Source organism: Penaeus monodon, chromosome 42 (assembly GCF_015228065.2).
Source record: "Penaeus monodon isolate SGIC_2016 chromosome 42, NSTDA_Pmon_1, whole genome shotgun sequence".
Lineage (NCBI taxonomy): Eukaryota > Metazoa > Arthropoda > Malacostraca > Decapoda > Penaeidae > Penaeus > Penaeus monodon.
In genome coordinates this window covers 22,016,789-22,034,288 of record NC_051427.1, presented here as the reverse complement: position 1 = coordinate 22,034,288, position 17,500 = coordinate 22,016,789, and the positions used below count along the sequence as shown (strand labels likewise).

Here is a 17,500-nt window from a genome sequence, read left to right as displayed (position 1 = left end):
AGGAAAGACAGGCTGCTATTGAGCACCTGTACGAAAGTGACACGACAGCAATTCACTAGCATTGTCTAAGCATCGCAAACCAGCGCTAAGATGGCTTATATAACACAAATCACACAAATGGAAGTGTAAATGAGTGAATTAAAGGCCATGCGACCGTGCTTGACACCGTTTTATTCATGTTTTCAGTGGACATTTTTTTACGCCGTTGGCAAGCCTGGAAGAGGTGTTTGTAAATATTGCCGTAAAAGACGAACCTTTAAGGGAAGAAACTACGAATCTCTGTCTAACTGAAGGCGCTACCGTGGTGACATCTATCGACATTTTTTTCCGATCAGGAGGGGATATCGTTTTCTTTGTTTCTCTTTTTGAGGGTAGACTATTATAGGGTGCGAGGTCTATTTGTGATAATTTCGTGTACGATAGCTCTATGTTCTGCTGTCGCATTGTTATGATTCCCATCTGCATTTATGATTTCCATCTGCTAATATCGCATCATATTCTAAAAAACACCATCCACATTTAACCCCCACCCCACCCCCCTTCCCCCACCTATCCCCCGAAAATCCTCAACGCCATCTATCGCCCATCCACCAACCACCCCCAACGCCATCTACGAAGCGCCCGTCGAACTACCTCACTCCCCCTCTCCCCACACCACTCGTCCGCGGTTGCCAATTAGCATATTCTCCCCGGCCCATTAAAAAAAGGAGCGAGTGTCCCGTCTCCTTCCCCAGCTGAGGTTCGAGAGGCCAGGGGACGAGGCGAGCGCAGGCGGTTCCTTCCTCGTCCGTCTATTTTCCCCTTTTTTCCCCTTATTTCTGGCCGGGAGAGCGTCTTCCTCGCCTTCCTCCGGCGCCAAATCACCCCGTCTATTGAGTGAGTAGCGAGAAAGAGGTTTTCGTCGTTTTTTGGGGGTTTATTTTGCCTTGTTTTTATTTCTAGGTTATGGGTTGTTTTTCTCAATGGCGAGAGAGAGTTGATATTCCAGCAGTGTTTTTCATCTCTATTTTTCGATTATTTATCAATATCTTTCTTTCTGCATGTCGGTTGCCTCTTGGTATTTGCTTCTTTTATTCGTGTGAATTTTTTCTTCGAGTTTCGATAATGGCTGTTGTTTAAATTTTTTTTATTTTTTTCTTCTTTGGTCCAGTATCGAGTTCCATATTGTTGCGTTTTTTTTACACGAATTTACGAAAGTATGTGAGAAATAATACCTATTTTTATTACATTTGTTTTTTTTTGTAAGTACTTAAGGATTTCTTGGATTTGACTTCTGAATGTCTCTCCATTATTCTTCTATAGTGTTTTTGATGTAAAAAAAGATATTTATATTATTATATAGTCTTTGATATCGCGGCCTTTTACCAGTTCAGAAATCTATAAATATAATTGTATTTATTTACTGTAAGAATAACTTTTTTTTTTTCTCTAATAACTGTTAGATTTATTTTTAATTTTTCTAATTACCATGTTGATTTTTATTAAAGTTATTATAAGTCAATTTATAAAAGGAAAAGAAATGAGATAAAGTAGAGAAAAGGAACAAGTAGCAAGGAAAATGACAAATATTGTAAAGAAAAAAACCTGAAAGCAGAGATCTAATCTTATTAAGATTGGTAATAAGTAAACAAAGGAAAACAATATTGAATGGCTGCAGGAAAGGAAGAAAACTTATTTATTTGATTGTCCTTTCTGTCTATATATTTTTTAAATTTGTTAATTTATTGAGAATTAAGATTCAATGTTGCTTGAGATTGATTATCATGTGAAGTCATATTTCCGCCATAATAATAATTAAAATGTAACGATATGTTGATCGATTAATTAGGAAAGACTTATGAGAGAAAATGTTTTACTGGATATTGGTATTAGCTATAAATTTGACACACTTGAGTTTACCAAAATCACCCTCCTAATGAATGCAGCTGGCAATGCAAATTAGGTTTCTTGATCTGCTGCGCCGAGGGAAGAAGGCGGCTTTCGTTGATGAATGGCAAAGGGAAATAAGAATTTTCTTTCTTTCTTTCTTTCTTGGTATTAATGAATTTTGCTTTATTTCTCTGCCTGTCTGTCTCTCTCCCTGGTCAGTGTTACTGAGAGCGATGCACAGAGATAGAGGGAGATGGACATAGCCATCTCATGGAGCAATAGATATATTCATAAACATGACAGGTGCTACAGCCTCACATTTAGTGAAATATCGAAAATGTGCACAACACCCACACACAGCCAAAGTCTTTAGTTTTCTATAAGTTAGCACAAAGAGCTAATAAAGATGGGGTATAGGGGGTCTTGCTCCCCTTTGTAGGGAATAAGTAGTAGGTAGGAAATGTTAGGTTTGGATTTTGGTGTTTGCATAATACTCCAGTGTTTAAGTATGTGTGAATAAACAGTTGGGTAAAGCAAATATAAGAAATTTGGTCTTGAGACTTTGTCTCTTTTCTCTCTCTCTCTCTCTCTCTCTCTCTCTCTCTCTCTCTGTCTCTTTCTCTCTTCTCTCTCTCTCTCTCTCTCTCTCTCTCTCTTCTCTTTCTCTTTCTCTCTCTCTCTTCTCTTTCTCTTTCTCTCTTCTCTCTTCTCTTTCTCTTCTCTCTTCTCTCTCTCTCTTCTCTCTTCTCTCTCTCTCTCTCTCTCTGTCTCTCTCTGTCTCTCTCTGTCTCTCTCTCTCTCTCTCTCTGTCTCTCTCTCTCTCTCTCGCAATCTAAATGTCCCTTTCTCTCTCGCAATCTAAATAGTGTATACATTCAGTAAAGATATTGCTAATATTGTCATTGTTCTAATTCCTAGTAACAGTATCATTATTTAAGTAATGATGCAGTCACTCAGATTAAAAGATAGTGAAAAATACATTTTATTGAGTGTGCAAGAATTATGTAATGACTCTGATTATTTACCATTTAAATTTAGGTTGGGGTGGTGTTGGTAGTAGGGGGGGGGGGGTATATCACAGCCTGTATCTTATCTGTATTTAGTATTTGTGCCAGAACACATGTTAATCTTGTGATAAAGATATTTGGAATTACCTTGGCTTGTGCAGACATGTAGTTGTTCAGGAGCTGATTTAATATCATTTATATCTTTCCTGTTAAGTCAAATTTGTATATCTACATCAATCAAAATGTATAGATTTCGTATTGATTAAATGGGTGATATAGTAGATGTAATAGATAGCATTACATATTAGATTTTACAGTTTTTATGATCCTTTGTCTGTGAACTACAAGAAGGATTATAGTGCTTTTTATTTATTATTTTATTTTATTTATTTATTTTTTTTTTTATTCACCTCCCTCCAAAGAACAGTTTCTGTTATATATATCTGTTCAGAATTTCATGCTTAAAGAGAAAGCTTTAGGTCGAAGGGAAAGATCAGCCTTCGATTTCTTGACAAGGGAGGTGAAAGTCACATTGAATTCGAACAGCTAAGCAAGTTGGAATAATGATAAAGAATATAAAGTAATTGTACAGAAATAACAGAATATTTCTTTTATATACACAGCTTGATATAAGAAGGTTTGGAGTGAGTGTATACAAAGTTTGTGGGTCAGTTAATGCCTAACAAAGATTTGAATTAATTTTATTAAACAAATGTACTTTGACCAGCAGACTCGGAAGACGATGGCGGACGAAGGTTTTGACCCTTGCGAGTGCATCTGGAGCCACGAGATGGCCATGAGGAGGCTCCTGTCACTGGTGAGTGTCGCTGAGAGGCAGGAGGTGGGAGAGGGAGAGGAGAAGGAATTGGAGAGGCCTTGAGGAGTGTGAGGGTTTGTGAGGGACATCGTGAGAATGAAGGTGGGTGATTTTATGTGAATGAGGATATTTGCTTCAGTTTTGGAAAATCTTCAGGAAAGTTTAGATTCAAGTGGTCATGTTGAGGACCTTTTGGAGTCGGGATTGATTTGGGGATTTAAGCTCTGGGAAGTCTTTTTCTCTAGTTGTCCGTTCCTGCTTTTCTTTTTTCTTCCCTTCTTCCCTTTTCCTAGCTTACTTTATCTTACTTTACCTTACTTTCATTGACATTTCTCTCCCTTCTGTTTCCTTCCATTCCCTTTCCCCTCCCCACCCATCTTCTCCCCTCATATCCCCTCCTCTCCTTACTCGTCCTCTCTTAGCCTGTCTTGTCATCTCTAATTTTCTCTCTTCTATCTTTTGCCTTCTTCTATCTTTTGCCTTTTTCCTGTGTTAGTTCCTTTTTACCTCCCCCCCCCCCTCCCCATCACAGTGGAGCAAGAGGAGGAGAGGGCTTCAGGAGCAGGGAACCGGAAGCTCTTATCTCTCCTCTTTGCCCTTTTGTTGTCTCTCTCTCTCTCTCTCTCTCTCTCTCTCTCTCTCTCTCTCTCTCTCTCTCTCTCTCTCTCTCTCTCTCTCTCTCTCTCTCTCTCTCTCTCTCTTATTCTCATTCTCATTCTCTTTCAGCCTGTTATCAGATAGTCCAAGGTCAGTGGAAAGGGAGCTGTCGGTCAGTCAACCACTGAGCCAGCTAATCAGCAGCCTGTCAGTTTTTGGTTGGAAATAGAAATGTGGTTTTGTGGTTTTCTGACAATTATTTTCTTTGTGATGTTTGGGTTTTAATGAAGAGTGGTGTGTGTGTGTGTGTGTGTGTGTGTGTGTGTGTGTGTGTGTGTGTGTGTGTGTGTGTGTGTGTGTGTGTGTGTGGTTGTGTGTGGTTGTGTGTGGTTGTGTGTGGTTGTGGTTGTGTGTTGTTGTGGTTGTGTGTGGTTGTGGTTGTGTGTGGTTGTGGTTGTGTGTGTGTGTGGTTGTGTGTGTGTGTGCCTTCGTGTGTCTTTTTTGTTCAAGTTTTATAGATTACCCAATTCACTCATTCATTTACTGCACACATTGTATCTTGTGCTCCATCAACTGCACAAAATAGTGTGCTATAAGATTCTGCAAAATTATCAATCAACATCTGTTCATTTTATGCCAATTATAAATGGCTGTCAGTCACTCTCTCCAGAGCAACTCAAATTGTTTATCTAAATCTTATACAGTAGTCTCTCTCTCTCTCTCCTCTCTCTTTGTTGAATATTTTTATATAGATACAAATGGACAAAAGGCAGAATTTATTTCTTTTAATCTATTAGCACTTTCAAGTTGATATATTAATGTATGTAGTATGTACTCATGACTAGTATAGGCCAGTTGTACATTTAAAGTAGCTAAAAGTAGTGTGTGTGTGTCTGTGTGTGTGTGTGTGTGTGTGTGTGTGCGCATATGAGAGAAAGGCCAGCTGGCTGATTAGTCAGCAGCACCACAGGTGTTTACCATTTCAAACCTTTCCTGGGAAAGAGATAATATTCAATACTCAGATGTTGGGAGGAGGGAGATGGGATGGGGGGGGTGAGGGAGGGAGGGGGATATTGAGGGTGGGAAGTGAGGCACTAGAGCTATGAAGGGACTTGGTAGGGAAGGTGACAAAGAGAAAGAAATGTATGTTTATATGCATGTGTACCTTGCATATTGACTCAAGTCCCAAACATGCTCTTGACCTTTTTTGTGTGCAAGCATTTCTCTCTGCTCTTTCTTTACATGCCTCCCCCCCAAACTTTCTTTATATCTCTCCTGAACTCATTCTGTTTATCATATGGTAGTTGACTTAAATGAAAAAGCTTAATTATTTAGATGTGTAAGGCAGAATGGATTTTTCATTACCTTTTTATTCTGTATTAATTTCTTGCCTCTTTTCAGCTGAGGCAATCCCAGACCTACTGCACAGACAATGAATGTTTCAATGAAAGTAAGTATAAGGACAGATGATGACATTGGAGAACCTTCATAAAATGATATTATTTTCCTTCCTCATTTCTTGAATCCAAGCTTTGTCCCACACAATACCTTTATTGAAAGAATTTCATGTAAAGGCTCAATAATTTATTTTGTTTGAGGCTAGGAGAAAAAAAAATTGGTTCCTGTAACCTGACTGGTTTTAGTAAATTCCATAAAAATAGGAGAGCTGGATGTCAGCTGGTGAAATGATAATGTATATAATACTTAAAGGGTAACAGATAGATTTTTTCTTTCTTTTATTTATTTTTTTTATCTGGCCCTATGTCCCAAATTATTAATTCCATGTTACTGGAACCTCAACATTTTTTTTAGACTGAACTTTGTTAATACAGCAGTTGCCCTTCTAGTTTGACAAAATTGTAATCAGCCTCCATCACTGACAGGCTCTGGAACACTAAGGGATATTTTTCAGTGACAGAATTATCTAAATGTTTTTTTAGCTACTGAACCACAGGCTCTTTAGAGAATGTTTAAGGGAGAGGTTAACGATGGTAATTAGGTGGTAGTGAAGTGTTTTTAGGAACTGCAGTTAGTCTCAAATTAACCTCACAACCCCACCAAAGCTTATGGAGGAGACCTTTCCTCCCCAACTAACTCTCCTCTTCCCCCCCCTTCCCCCACAGTGCCCGGGCCAACAATGCCAGCCCGCGACACTGGCTCCGATGGCATGATGTTCCTGGCCATGATGTGGGGTCTTCTTGCCATTGTCCTGTTCTTCTTGCGGCCGTCAACCCTTCGCTCCAACCCAGATGCCAAGCCCTCCAACAGCCACCAGGTGAGGGGCGTGGGGGTTCCAAAGCTGGTCTCAGAGGTATTACTCCTGTCCGATAGTGACAAGAAGTTTGTACCTCCTCATGGGTAGATACAATTTTTGCGCTAGTATGACATTGTTTATGGGACAGACAGTAAAACCACACAGTAAATAGTTTTTTTAAGGCAGTGAAATGTGGAGTACCTCATTCAGTGCAAGAAGAGCAATAATATTAGCATGACAGGGATATGGTTTGTTTACATTTTGGAGTTTGGTCTGTAAAGAAGGGTTAGCTGATTGCTTGAATTGTTACCAAGGTCTGTACTTGTATTTTATCTTGCAATATAAAGTTCCTTTAATATGCTGAAATTAGTAGAATGTTTTTTACAGAAACAATTAACAAATCAGAATAACTTCAGTTGGTGTCATAGGACAAAGGATAATGATGATGGAATTTCTTGCCATATCCTCCACCCCCTGCTGCTCTTGATTCAGTATGCTGTTTTCAGTTAGTTTTAATGTTGTTGGTGTTATTTGTGAGTGAAATGTCAGTTTTCAATGTTTATGTTAAAACCTGTAATTTCCCAGTCTAGAGTCAAAGCCATTGGGGAAGAAAACAACTTCCCCACACACAACTTTTATCTAGCATGAGTGGCCTTGAAATCAACCTGCACTGCAGAAGGTGTGGTCTGTTTATTTCCTGGAGGCATAGATAGGCATTTATATTGGCTCCGTTATCTATTGGCACCAACAGGCTACAAAGTAGACAAGTCAAAACTTCACCAAAAAAAAAATAAATAAATAAATAAATTAAAGTTATCAAGATGGACTGCATAATTGAATACATTTACATACATTATAATCTTGTATGTATCTCATGTGTAAGTATCTTTGTTTATTCATATTTGGGATACCTCCACTGCAGCTCATTAGGTTAGTGAATCTTTGATACGATTGTCAAGGAAATCCAGATCTTGAAGAGGGTGAAGTTGATCTGCCTTACACATCTCTTTTATTTCATCTTCATCTCCGTTTCCCTTCTGATTTCTCCCCCTTAGCAAAATTGTACACTTTGTCTTCCAATTGAAATGAAGTTAGTTTTAAAGATGTTTACTTTTTCAATAGATATTTACTGTTTATATTATCTACTACTTTCTAATATAGAATTTCATTTCTGGTTTTATTCCACAGGATGGGGGCTCTCCACCAGCTCCTCCAACGGCCAACTAGACCTACAGTACCCTACCCTACAGGTCACCATGTTGTCTCCTCCCTGCCCCGACCCTCCAGATCCCCCCATCGGCCCCTGACACCTCTCAAGTGACCTTTTTTTTTTTTTTCCATATCATATGTGGAGGAAGACTTTGGCAACCCCATTTCGTTGTGCTGTTCACCCAAAGGCTTTTGGACTGCTTCAACTTTGCCCTTTTTTTTTTTTTTTTATTGTGGTTCCTCCCTTTTTCCCCCTCTTTCTTTCTCTTGCTCTCTGTTATATCTGAAATGAGTTTTTTTCCCCTTTTCTTTCTTTGCCCCTTTTTTTTTTTTTTCTCGTTTCTCTTTCTTTGTCCACGCCTTCTTGAATAGCACAGCAAAGGAGATACAAGGTCTGGCAAGTGAAGGAATCGGCACAGGCATTTTCTGAAAGGAGTTCCAGGGAAACTGATTCGGGGTCTCAGTCCAAAGGACTCCTCTCTTATTAAGATATTTATTTTTCATATGATCATTCTTCAAAGATTTTGAAAAATTTTGGTACTGTATCAAGAGTTTTATTATCATGGCAGTTTATTAATATGCTTGTTAACTGATCTCTGAAATGGGTAAGAAAAAAAGCCATATGGTCTTTATTGCTGTGTTCAGGATCTTGACTTTTATATTGTACCTTCAATATTTGTACTGTTCTATTTTTTTTCTGAAGTTTTATTAATTAAAGTTTTCTCTCTAGTAATGGAACTTTGAAAATAAGTTTAAAATCCAGTGTCAGTATGTAGAAATTGGTGTCAGTACTTGCTTTTGGTCTTTAAAGGAGGACCAAAGGATAGTCAGTGAATTTTATTAATTCTTTTTATTTTGTGTAATAATTTTTATAGTCAAATTCAAAGGATATTCTAAGTTGAAAAATCAAACACACACACTTTCTGAGGTCATGGATATCGAAATTTGAATGGGAAGTACTTCCATCACAGCACTGTTATTGTGTGTGTTTTGGTAGATTCTGGCATACGCAGACTGGTATACACTTACACACATAATAGTTTGAAGTGCAGAGGTGATGCAGATCCTAGTTTCTGCCATGAGATTACAGTGCTAATCAAGAATCACAACAAATTATTATGGTAAAGAGAGATGCCTCAGAAAGCAGCAGTACAACTGGTATTTAGAAACTTAAGAAGATTTTTACCTGTGATATTTGCAGAATACCCTTTCACCCCCCCCCCCATGCCCCTCCTCCTCCTCCTCCTCTTTCCCCAGAAAGCAAATATTGAATATTTAGTTCTTTAAGCCCATGCCACCCACCCCACCCTTCCTCCCCCATCCCCAAAGATCCTGGGTGCGAGTCCTTGTACAGGGCCTCCATTTGGCTTGACACCGTGCTGAAGGGTCCAGGTTGAGGTCATACCCAACGGTCAAGCTGGGTTCCCAGGTCAGTAATCTAGACCCCAAAGTTAACTGCACTTGCTCTCAGGCATAGCAGTGGCATCATGCTATGGCATTGCCTTCGCAGTGCAAGGGTTGAAGTGACTTAAATAAGTGTAAAGAAGCACATGGGGGGGTTGTTATGCTAGATAAGCACAGCATCCTTTTGGGGCCTTGTGAGTGTGTGTGTGTGTGTGCAGGTGTGTGCATCACAGTTAGAGGTATATGAATTTCAGAGTAAATAAAATGAGTTACAAAGGAAAAGTTGAAATATAATCTGGCTGGAGGGAAAGACTCCATGCAGAAGGACTGACCAATTGACTCACTCTGTGGTCTTGTCTTTTTTTTTTTCTTTTTTTTTTTTCTTTTTCTTTTAGTTTTCTTTTTCACCACTCATTTGGTCATACTGCTGTCATGCTTTGACTAATCTCTGATTCCTCTGTATGGTTTATGTTAACACATTCAGTAGACGCACAAACAATAGAATGAAAGACATTTAAGCACAAGAACACAGTTAATTTTTTTTTTGTCAAAAAAAATATAAACACCACTTGCACAGGGAACTACTTTTTATCTTTTAAAATAGAGAGCTTTTATATCATTAATAATTCTTTAATCTTTTTATTTCTGAGTGAAACTAGTGCAGCAGGGTAGTTTTATCCAGCATTCCATGACCGCAAATTGTCAGGTTGTGCCGATGACGGATTATATCGCAAACCAAAGGGAAGGAAGAGGTTTGGGCTTTTGTCCGTGGATGTTAAGGAGGACTTGATTGATGAAGGTGTTGGTTTCACACGCGCATTGTCAGACAGGCGTTCTGACATGTGTGAATCGACAGAGGGAAAGTTTATGTCGACCACAACACAGGTGCATTTGCAGCGAGCAAGTTATATTTTTGTTTCTTTTATATTCTTTTAGTTTTAAATGTTAAAAAAAAAAAAAAATTGTCAGGTCCTCTTTGGAAATACCCTTTTTTATAAGAGTAACAGCACCACACTGCCTAAAGCCCTTTGTACATGAATTGTTTAGTAGACTGTCAAGGACACAGAACCAAATGTTAAAATCAGAAGTAACACTGATGTATATAATGTTATTTTAGGACAGGCGATTGATGATCATCCTCTTAAAATCCAGCAGTGAAGTTGTTCAGGGCCTAAAGAAAAAGCTAGTCTTTGGCAATATTGAGTCTTGTGCTAATACACTTTATTATCACTGTAATGTGTGGATTCATTATTTTAAATATATAAATACTCGTGGAAAGTTATTAGAGCATATAATCTTGTTATGGGAACTGTCACAGATTTGTTTGAAGTGTGACTTGTTATATCACAGGGTCCAAAGAACATAAATTTGCTGTTTTATGAAATTTTTGACAAAATTTTTACATGCTGGATGTTTCCTCATCCTCATTTGTAGGTTAAGGGCAATTGCTTCCTTTCATAAGTCATAAGGAAAGACCATCAGAGCCTGTACTATACATAAACCTAAGAAACCCCCCGCCCCTTTTTCCTCTTGAATGGAGAAAAACTACAGCTTTGCGGCTAGAGAGAGAGAAGAAAAAGAGGAGTCGTTTTTGAAAGGCTTATTCTATCATTTGTAACCAAACCATTTCTGCAATATTATATTTACTGAGTATTATAGATTGATCAGTTATTTTTCTTTTTGTTCTCTTTTGTATATTTAACAAATTTGACATATGGTTTGATGGTTAGGAAAAACCCCACACAATAGTCATTTCAGCATTTCCGTGCAGCTGAGGAAATAATTGCACGGTGTCAAGAAAACTCTTGTAAAAACGGTGAACTTTTTAAAATGTGTATTAGGTATTTTGCTTTTGTAAGTTTTCAAAAGAGATTAGTCAGATTTTAATGAACTGAGAAATATCTATTGAACCTAGTTTTTCCTAGTCCCAAATCATTTTATTTCCAGTTATAGTATTTATATACAGTATAATCTTAAAGGGATGGTTAATTATTTAGGAACTATGTTAAACTTTTTGGCACAAATGAAAAATATATAAATAAAATAAGAGAATCTACTTTTTTGGTTTTGCTTTTTACCTTAGAGATTGTTTATCCTGCTGTGGCTCAGGTTTGGTAAAATATGCAGGCAGATTACTCTTGAACGGATTGTAGTTGGTGGTAATTCCTGTAGTGTAAGTTAGCTAATCCTAATGCTTGTTTGAAAAATGTTTGTTTTTTCCCCCTCAAGGGATGTGATAGATCTTGACTCGTTGAAGAATTATGTGAATATTTATATACATGCTACAGGATTTTGTTTTTATATGTAAACTGTACTGAGTTTGTATGTTTGATCAAGTATCTACTTGGGGTCAAAGTTGTTGGTAAATAAATCATAGTAGTAACAATAATGATTTTTTTTTTTTTTTTATCAATTAATTGTATTCTATCAACTCTTCATAACTATTAACTTGAGCCAGAGCAGAAACAGACTGAAAAGATAATAATCGACTTGAGAATTTTATTGTAAGCAGTACAACGCTGTAGTGTAATAAAATGGGTGGTCTTTTCACTTTTCCTAATCACCTAAATATGCTTCAATTAATCTTTTATGTAAGGTAACAAAACAGAGCTAATAACCCATTAAATATATATATATATAATACTATTATCTGAAAGTATGAATTAAGTTCGTTTACCTTTTTCTCCAACCATATACATAAAGCCGTAACTACGAACAGACACGAAGATAAAAACTTTCAAAGGACTTATAATCTGTTCAGCTTCCTTGCCTCCATGATTAATGCTCATTCATTCTCTGTTTCTCTCATTTTTTATTTATTTCTCTTTTTTTCTCTCTTTCTCTTTCTCCTTTTTTTTTTTTTTTTTTGTATTTCCTTATTTTTTTCCTTTTCCTTCCCTCCTTTTTTCCTTTTTTTTCCTTTTCTCTTTTTTTTTTTTTTTTCTTTTTTTTCCCCCTTTTTTCTTTTTCTCTTTCCCCTTTTTTTTCCTTTTTTTTTCTCTTTCTTTTTTTTTCCCCTTTTTTCCCTTTTTTCCTTTTTCTTTTTTCCTTTTTTTGTTTTTTTTCCCTTTCTCTCTCTCCCTCCTCTCTCTCTCTCTCTCTCCTCCCCTCCTCTCTCTCTCCTCTCCTTCTCTCTCTCTCTCCCCCCCTTTTCTCTCTCTCTCTCCCCTCCCTCCCTTTTCCTCTCTCTCCCCCTCCTCTCTTTTCCCCCCTTTCTCCGCTCTCCTCCTCTCTCCCCTCCTCCTCTCCTCCCCCCCTCTCTCTCTCCTCTCTCTCTTCTCCTCTCCCCCCCTCTCTCTCTCTCCTCTCTCTCCCCTCCCTCTCTCTCTCTCTCTCTCCCCTCCTCTCTCTCTCTCTCTCTCTCCCCTCCTCTCTCTCTCTCTCTCTCTCTCCCCTCCTCTCTCTCTCCCCTCCTCTCTCTCTCTCTCTCTCCCCTCCTCCCTCTCTCTCTCTCTCTCCCCTCCTCTCTCTCTCTCTCTCTCCCCTCCTCTCTCTCTCCTCTTTTCCTTCTCTCCTCTCCTCCTCTCTCCCCTCTCTCTCTCTCTTCTCTCCTCTCTCTCCTCTCTCCCTTCTCTCCTCTCTCTCTCCTCTCTCTCTCCTCTCTCCTTATCTCTCTCTCTCTCCCTCTCTCATTAGTCCCACTCCTCTCTCTCTCCCTCTCCCTCTCCTTTTCTCTCTCTCCCTCTCCTCTCTCTCTCTCTCTTTCTCCTCTCTCTCTCTCTCTTTCTCCTCTCTCTCTCTCTCTTTCCCCGCCTCCTCTCTCACTCTGTCTCTGTCTTTTGCCCACTTCCTCAGCCTCTCACTCCCTGAACCCTCTTTCCCCCTCTCCCTCTCTCCCTTCCCCCCCTCTCTCCCTCACAACACCCCGCAAACATAAACTTTCATTCGGACAAGACAATTACCCCAAAGCACACAGACCATCAAAAAGCAATAACAGAAGAAGAAAAAAAGGAAGAGAAAAAAATATATATACAAGACCGGGACCGCTATGAGGAAGCCGATGACCTGTGTGAGCTACAAAGTCCCAAATAAGGGCATGGTGACCTTTGACCGGAGAGGAACCTTCCAGATATGGTCAGAGCACAGATCCGTCACGAAGGGCTTGCCAAAACAGCGTCGACTTCGGCGCAAAAAAAAAGAATATAGAAAGACACTGCAATTTTTCGGCTTTGGAGGAAATAAGTGCTGGTGGTTGGAAATGAAGGTTATAGAAAAAGTATAATTTTCGCTTGGGTATGGAATCGCGTGTGCGTGTGCGTGTGCGTGCGTGCGTGTGTGTGTGTGTGTGTGTGTGTGTGTGTGCGCGTGTGTGTGTATGTGTGCGCGTGTGTGTGTGTGTGTGCGTGTGTGTGTGTGTGTGTGTGTGTGTTCGTGTGTTTGATATTAGACTGACCCAAATATAATGACGGTGATGATGTTAAATAAGAATAGCTAATAAAGATTATAGTAAGAATTTTTTTTGCAGTAATAATGCAAATGTTGCTAATAAAGATATTTAATCAAATAAAGACTTGGTGCTAGTAACTGTTTTAATGAAAGCAGTGCCAGTAATGATAACGACAAAAAATAAACTGAAAATTATGGTGGTAATGGCAATGATACCTGTAATGATTAAGAAGAATATTAAGAACAATTATAATAATAATAAATATATATTACCACAATTTACGTGTCAATATCTGACTGTTTTGATATACCTTTGGAGTTTTCTCACGGCGTTCGTAAATATCAACTTATTTTTTATCCGCTTTTGTTGTGTTGCAGCCCTTGATTAGTTGCAAGACTTGTGTATGCAACACTCAGCGTCAGGTCATTAGATGTTTTTTTTCTCTTTTAGAAACGTCGATTTTAGGCCACTGTGAACGGGACCTTTGTCTTTGTAGGAGCGCGTGAAACCCTTAACTTAGGCCAATGGAACCTGGAAGAAGGTAGAGCTTATCTGAAAGCGCATCGTCCTGCACACATGCGGATGTGTTTGCATCATTATTACTGGATAATGTTTTCCTTCAGGTCAAAGGTTCCCACGCCATCTTCCCTCCTTGGATTGCACAGTAGCAACATTTCTAGGGTGTGTCTCAGGTGAAGCCTTGGTCTGGACAGCCCTTGAGTCGTGTGAAGGAATGGAAATCTGGGCCCGTCTTCAAAGAAAAGGGGAAGCGCCAAAGGTATTTTCACCAACAACAAGGGCAGAAAGACCCAAATTTGCACAAAATAGGTTTAGAAATCCTGGATTTTATCTTCTTCACACCTGATAATGATTTTTCGAAAATACGGTCTCGTCTGCTCTCTCTCTCTCTCTCTCTCTCTCTCTCTCTCTCTCTCTCTCTCTCTCTCTCTCTCTCTCTCTCTCTCTCTCTCTCTCTCTCTCTCTCTCAGCTGTATCAATACGGTACTGTTTTATCCCTCACCAAGAAGAGTATGGGATAATTCGAGTACGTTCGAATTTGATTAAAATGCGAATCATCATAAAATGAACTTTTAAAGAATATGAAACTGATAAGAGCGGTTCCTCGGACTCACGCGCTTAAATCATAGTTTGTTCAGTGTATCCCTAAATCCAGTCTTGGTTAAATCGCACAGACGAGTAGTTGCTTCACGCCCTTCCCATACATTGCCCCTAATCAGCCAGGGTGGTTTTCTGCCTCGCCCTGGCACTGCATTTGGGACACACTTCTCCAAGGTCGTAAATCTTCTCTTTCGCATTTTGGGTCATAATGAGTCGGGGAAAATCCGAGCCAGCTTCTGTACCCTCAAACACGAAGAAAGTGTGTGTGTATGTGGGGGGGGGGGATGGAGAAAATAAAAAAGAGCCAACTATTGTTTTCGATTTACATACAATAAAAATGGGATAAAAGTGCTTTATGCTTCAAAAATTGCAGGATCACAGATTGGTTCCCAAGACAACTGCTGTGATAAAAAAAAACTTTGTTGGCAGTAGCATGCGAAATTTTGCCGAAGTGCTGTCCGCCAAATGCAAAGGAACAATCTTCTCATGCTTATACAACGAATGTTAATTATGTACATACATACTGTATGTAGAAAAAATATATAAATATAGATTAATAGATATATAACCGATGCTTGTCATGGCATATTAACAGTCTGCACAGTTTTTGTAATAATTAAAGCATTAGCTTATACAACAAATATTACTGATATATATATATATATATATATATATATATATATATATATATATATATATATATGTAAATATATATATATATATATATATATATATTTACATATATATATATATATATATATATATATATATATATATACTTAACCTAACCTAACCTAACTTTACCTAACCTTACCTAACCTAACCTAACCTAATCTAATCTAACCTAATCTTACCTAACCTAACCGTACCTAACCAACCCTAACCTAACTCAACCTAACCCAATCCAACTTAACCCAACCTAACCTAACCTAGCCTAGCCGCTTGGTGGATAAGCCAGACCAAGTCAGTGCCGGGTAAATAGAGATGGTGACTCGGAAAAAAAAAAAAAAAAAAAAAAAACACCGGGCGGAAGGCAATGGCAAACCACCGCTCTAAATTGCCAAGAAAATCATGGAAGCCCATGATCGTCAAGGGCGCGGTGGCCGAATGGTTAGAGCGTCGGACTCAACACTGTCACGACGGCAATCTGAGTTCGAGGGTTCGAGTCACCGGCCGGCGCGTTGTTCCCTTGGGCAAGGAACTTCACCTCGATTGCCTACCTAGCCACTGGGTGGCCAAGCTAGCCCAAGTCAAGTGCTGGTCCCAAGCCCGGATAAATAGAGAGAATGATTACCTAAAAGGTACCACCGGCACTCTCCGTGGAAAGAAACTGGGGACCCTACCACGTACTCACTCCAAGAGCATCACAACATGAAAACTACAATTAAGTATCATACTGTGACCACGGCGGCTCAGACATGAACCTACCGTTAAAAGAAGAAGAAACCTAACCCAACCCAACCCAACCCAATCTAACCTAGTCCACAGTGAAGAATATCCTACTTCCTGTTGGCTCCTTCGAAAGTTTTATGGCGACATCAAATGGCTAGCTCACAGCAAAATATCACCGCCAGCGAGATAGGTGTCGGCGACAAACAAGGCAGCCTCCATATTTTCCACTTCGTAAACGATTCATTTTTACACTGTTTATTCATTTTTATTTTCTTTCTTTACTGTGTTCATTTCATTCATTTTTTATTGATATATTCATATATTTCTTTCATTTTTTTCTTTTTATTAATTAATTAATTTATTTATCTATTTATTTTTATTAATAATCTATATATTTATCATTTCAGTTATTCACACATTTACCGCATTTATCGCTCAGCAAACCCGTATGGTTCGCGAAGCCGAGACCTGAACCACCTACCCTTCTGCTGCCTCCTCTGCTCACCTCCTTGCTCCTACTGACGAAGCTGCCGGAGCGCGTCCCGTGTCAGCACCGGGCGTGTTCCCGGTCAGCTGTCGTGTTGCCGTGGGCTTCGTCTGTGGCCCCCTCGCGAGCGGCGACCAGCAGTAGGGAAAAAGTCTGGCCGCTCGTAGCCCTCTTTGGGGCTCCGCTGCGGCGCCGAGGCCTTGGTCGGGAGGGGGTTGCCCCTGGGGTCCGCTGGGCTAAGGTGGCCTTCAGGGCCGGTGCGTTGGGAAGGACCTAACTCTAAGGGTGTCGTCAGAAGCATAGAAAATGGCGGATATTCGTCATGAGTCCAGAAGTCTTCGTTCCAAGCCCTGAGTCTTCGTTCTAAATTCGCGCCGAGGACTCACCACTGACTCACTGTATGATATATATATATATATATATATATATATATATATATATATATATATATATATATATATATACACAGTATGAAAATGCTGTATAAAATGAACTACTTTTATATTTCGAGCTAATATATACTTTTTATTTTACCTCTATATGATTTATCATGCCTCCCTACATGTAAAAAATATCACGCAATTTTCATATGCCTTGTTTAATTATCTGACTTAACCTTTTTATAATTTTCCTTGAGAAACAGCAGCATTTAGGCACACATTACCCGTTATATTTAGCAGGTACTTTGCCTTCGATCTTTGAGCTATGATTCAGGATTATGACTTTGCTGCGGCCGGAATGTCCTGATGAGAGCGGGTCCGGGGGTCGGTGCTCAGTCAGGAGAGGCTCTGACGCAAGGATATACAGTGCCTCACTTGGCTACACTTTTTAAAAGTTTCCCCTTTTTCTCTGTATTGTGATTGGCTGTAATATATGCTCAGTAAGACATCGCTGGTTGTTTCATCTTCCTCGCGAGGTTTTCTCCCAACTGCCTTATGGAACATAAGTACATAAGCAG

At 39.2% G+C, this 17,500-nt stretch overlaps 1 protein-coding gene across 2 annotated transcripts; it reads left to right on the top strand.

Moving 5' to 3' along the window:
• Window positions 1–718: 718 nt before the first annotated feature.
• Window positions 719–11,214, top strand: LOC119599064 (small integral membrane protein 14-like). 2 transcript variants are annotated; one of them, XM_037948814.1, is made up of 5 exons: window positions 719–876; window positions 3,607–3,693; window positions 5,692–5,740; window positions 6,414–6,565; window positions 7,733–11,214. In XM_037948814.1, the coding sequence occupies exons 2-5, from the start codon at window positions 3,619–3,621 to the stop codon at window positions 7,769–7,771; spliced, it is 315 nt and encodes a 104-aa protein (XP_037804742.1). In that variant the 5' UTR covers window positions 719–876; window positions 3,607–3,618; the 3' UTR covers window positions 7,772–11,214. The 2 variants fall into 2 exon arrangements, with proteins under 2 accessions (XP_037804742.1, XP_037804743.1); XM_037948815.1 differs by having other exon boundaries at window positions 725–876; window positions 3,604–3,693.
• Window positions 11,215–17,500: the final 6,286 nt, after the last annotated feature.

What these genes read in the sequence shown, in the direction of transcription:
- LOC119599064 (XM_037948814.1), top strand. Translation starts at nt 3,619, where the DNA reads ATGGCGGACGAAGGTTTTGACCCTTGCGAGTGCATCTGGAGCCACGAG. An exon ending in TGAGGAGGCTCCTGTCACTG is followed by an intron (nt 3,694 to 5,691) that starts GTGAGTGTCGCT and finishes GCCTCTTTTCAG; the next exon opens with CTGAGGCAATCCCAGACCTA. An exon ending in AGCCCTCCAACAGCCACCAG is followed by an intron (nt 6,566 to 7,732) that starts GTGAGGGGCGTG and finishes TTTATTCCACAG; the next exon opens with GATGGGGGCTCTCCACCAGC.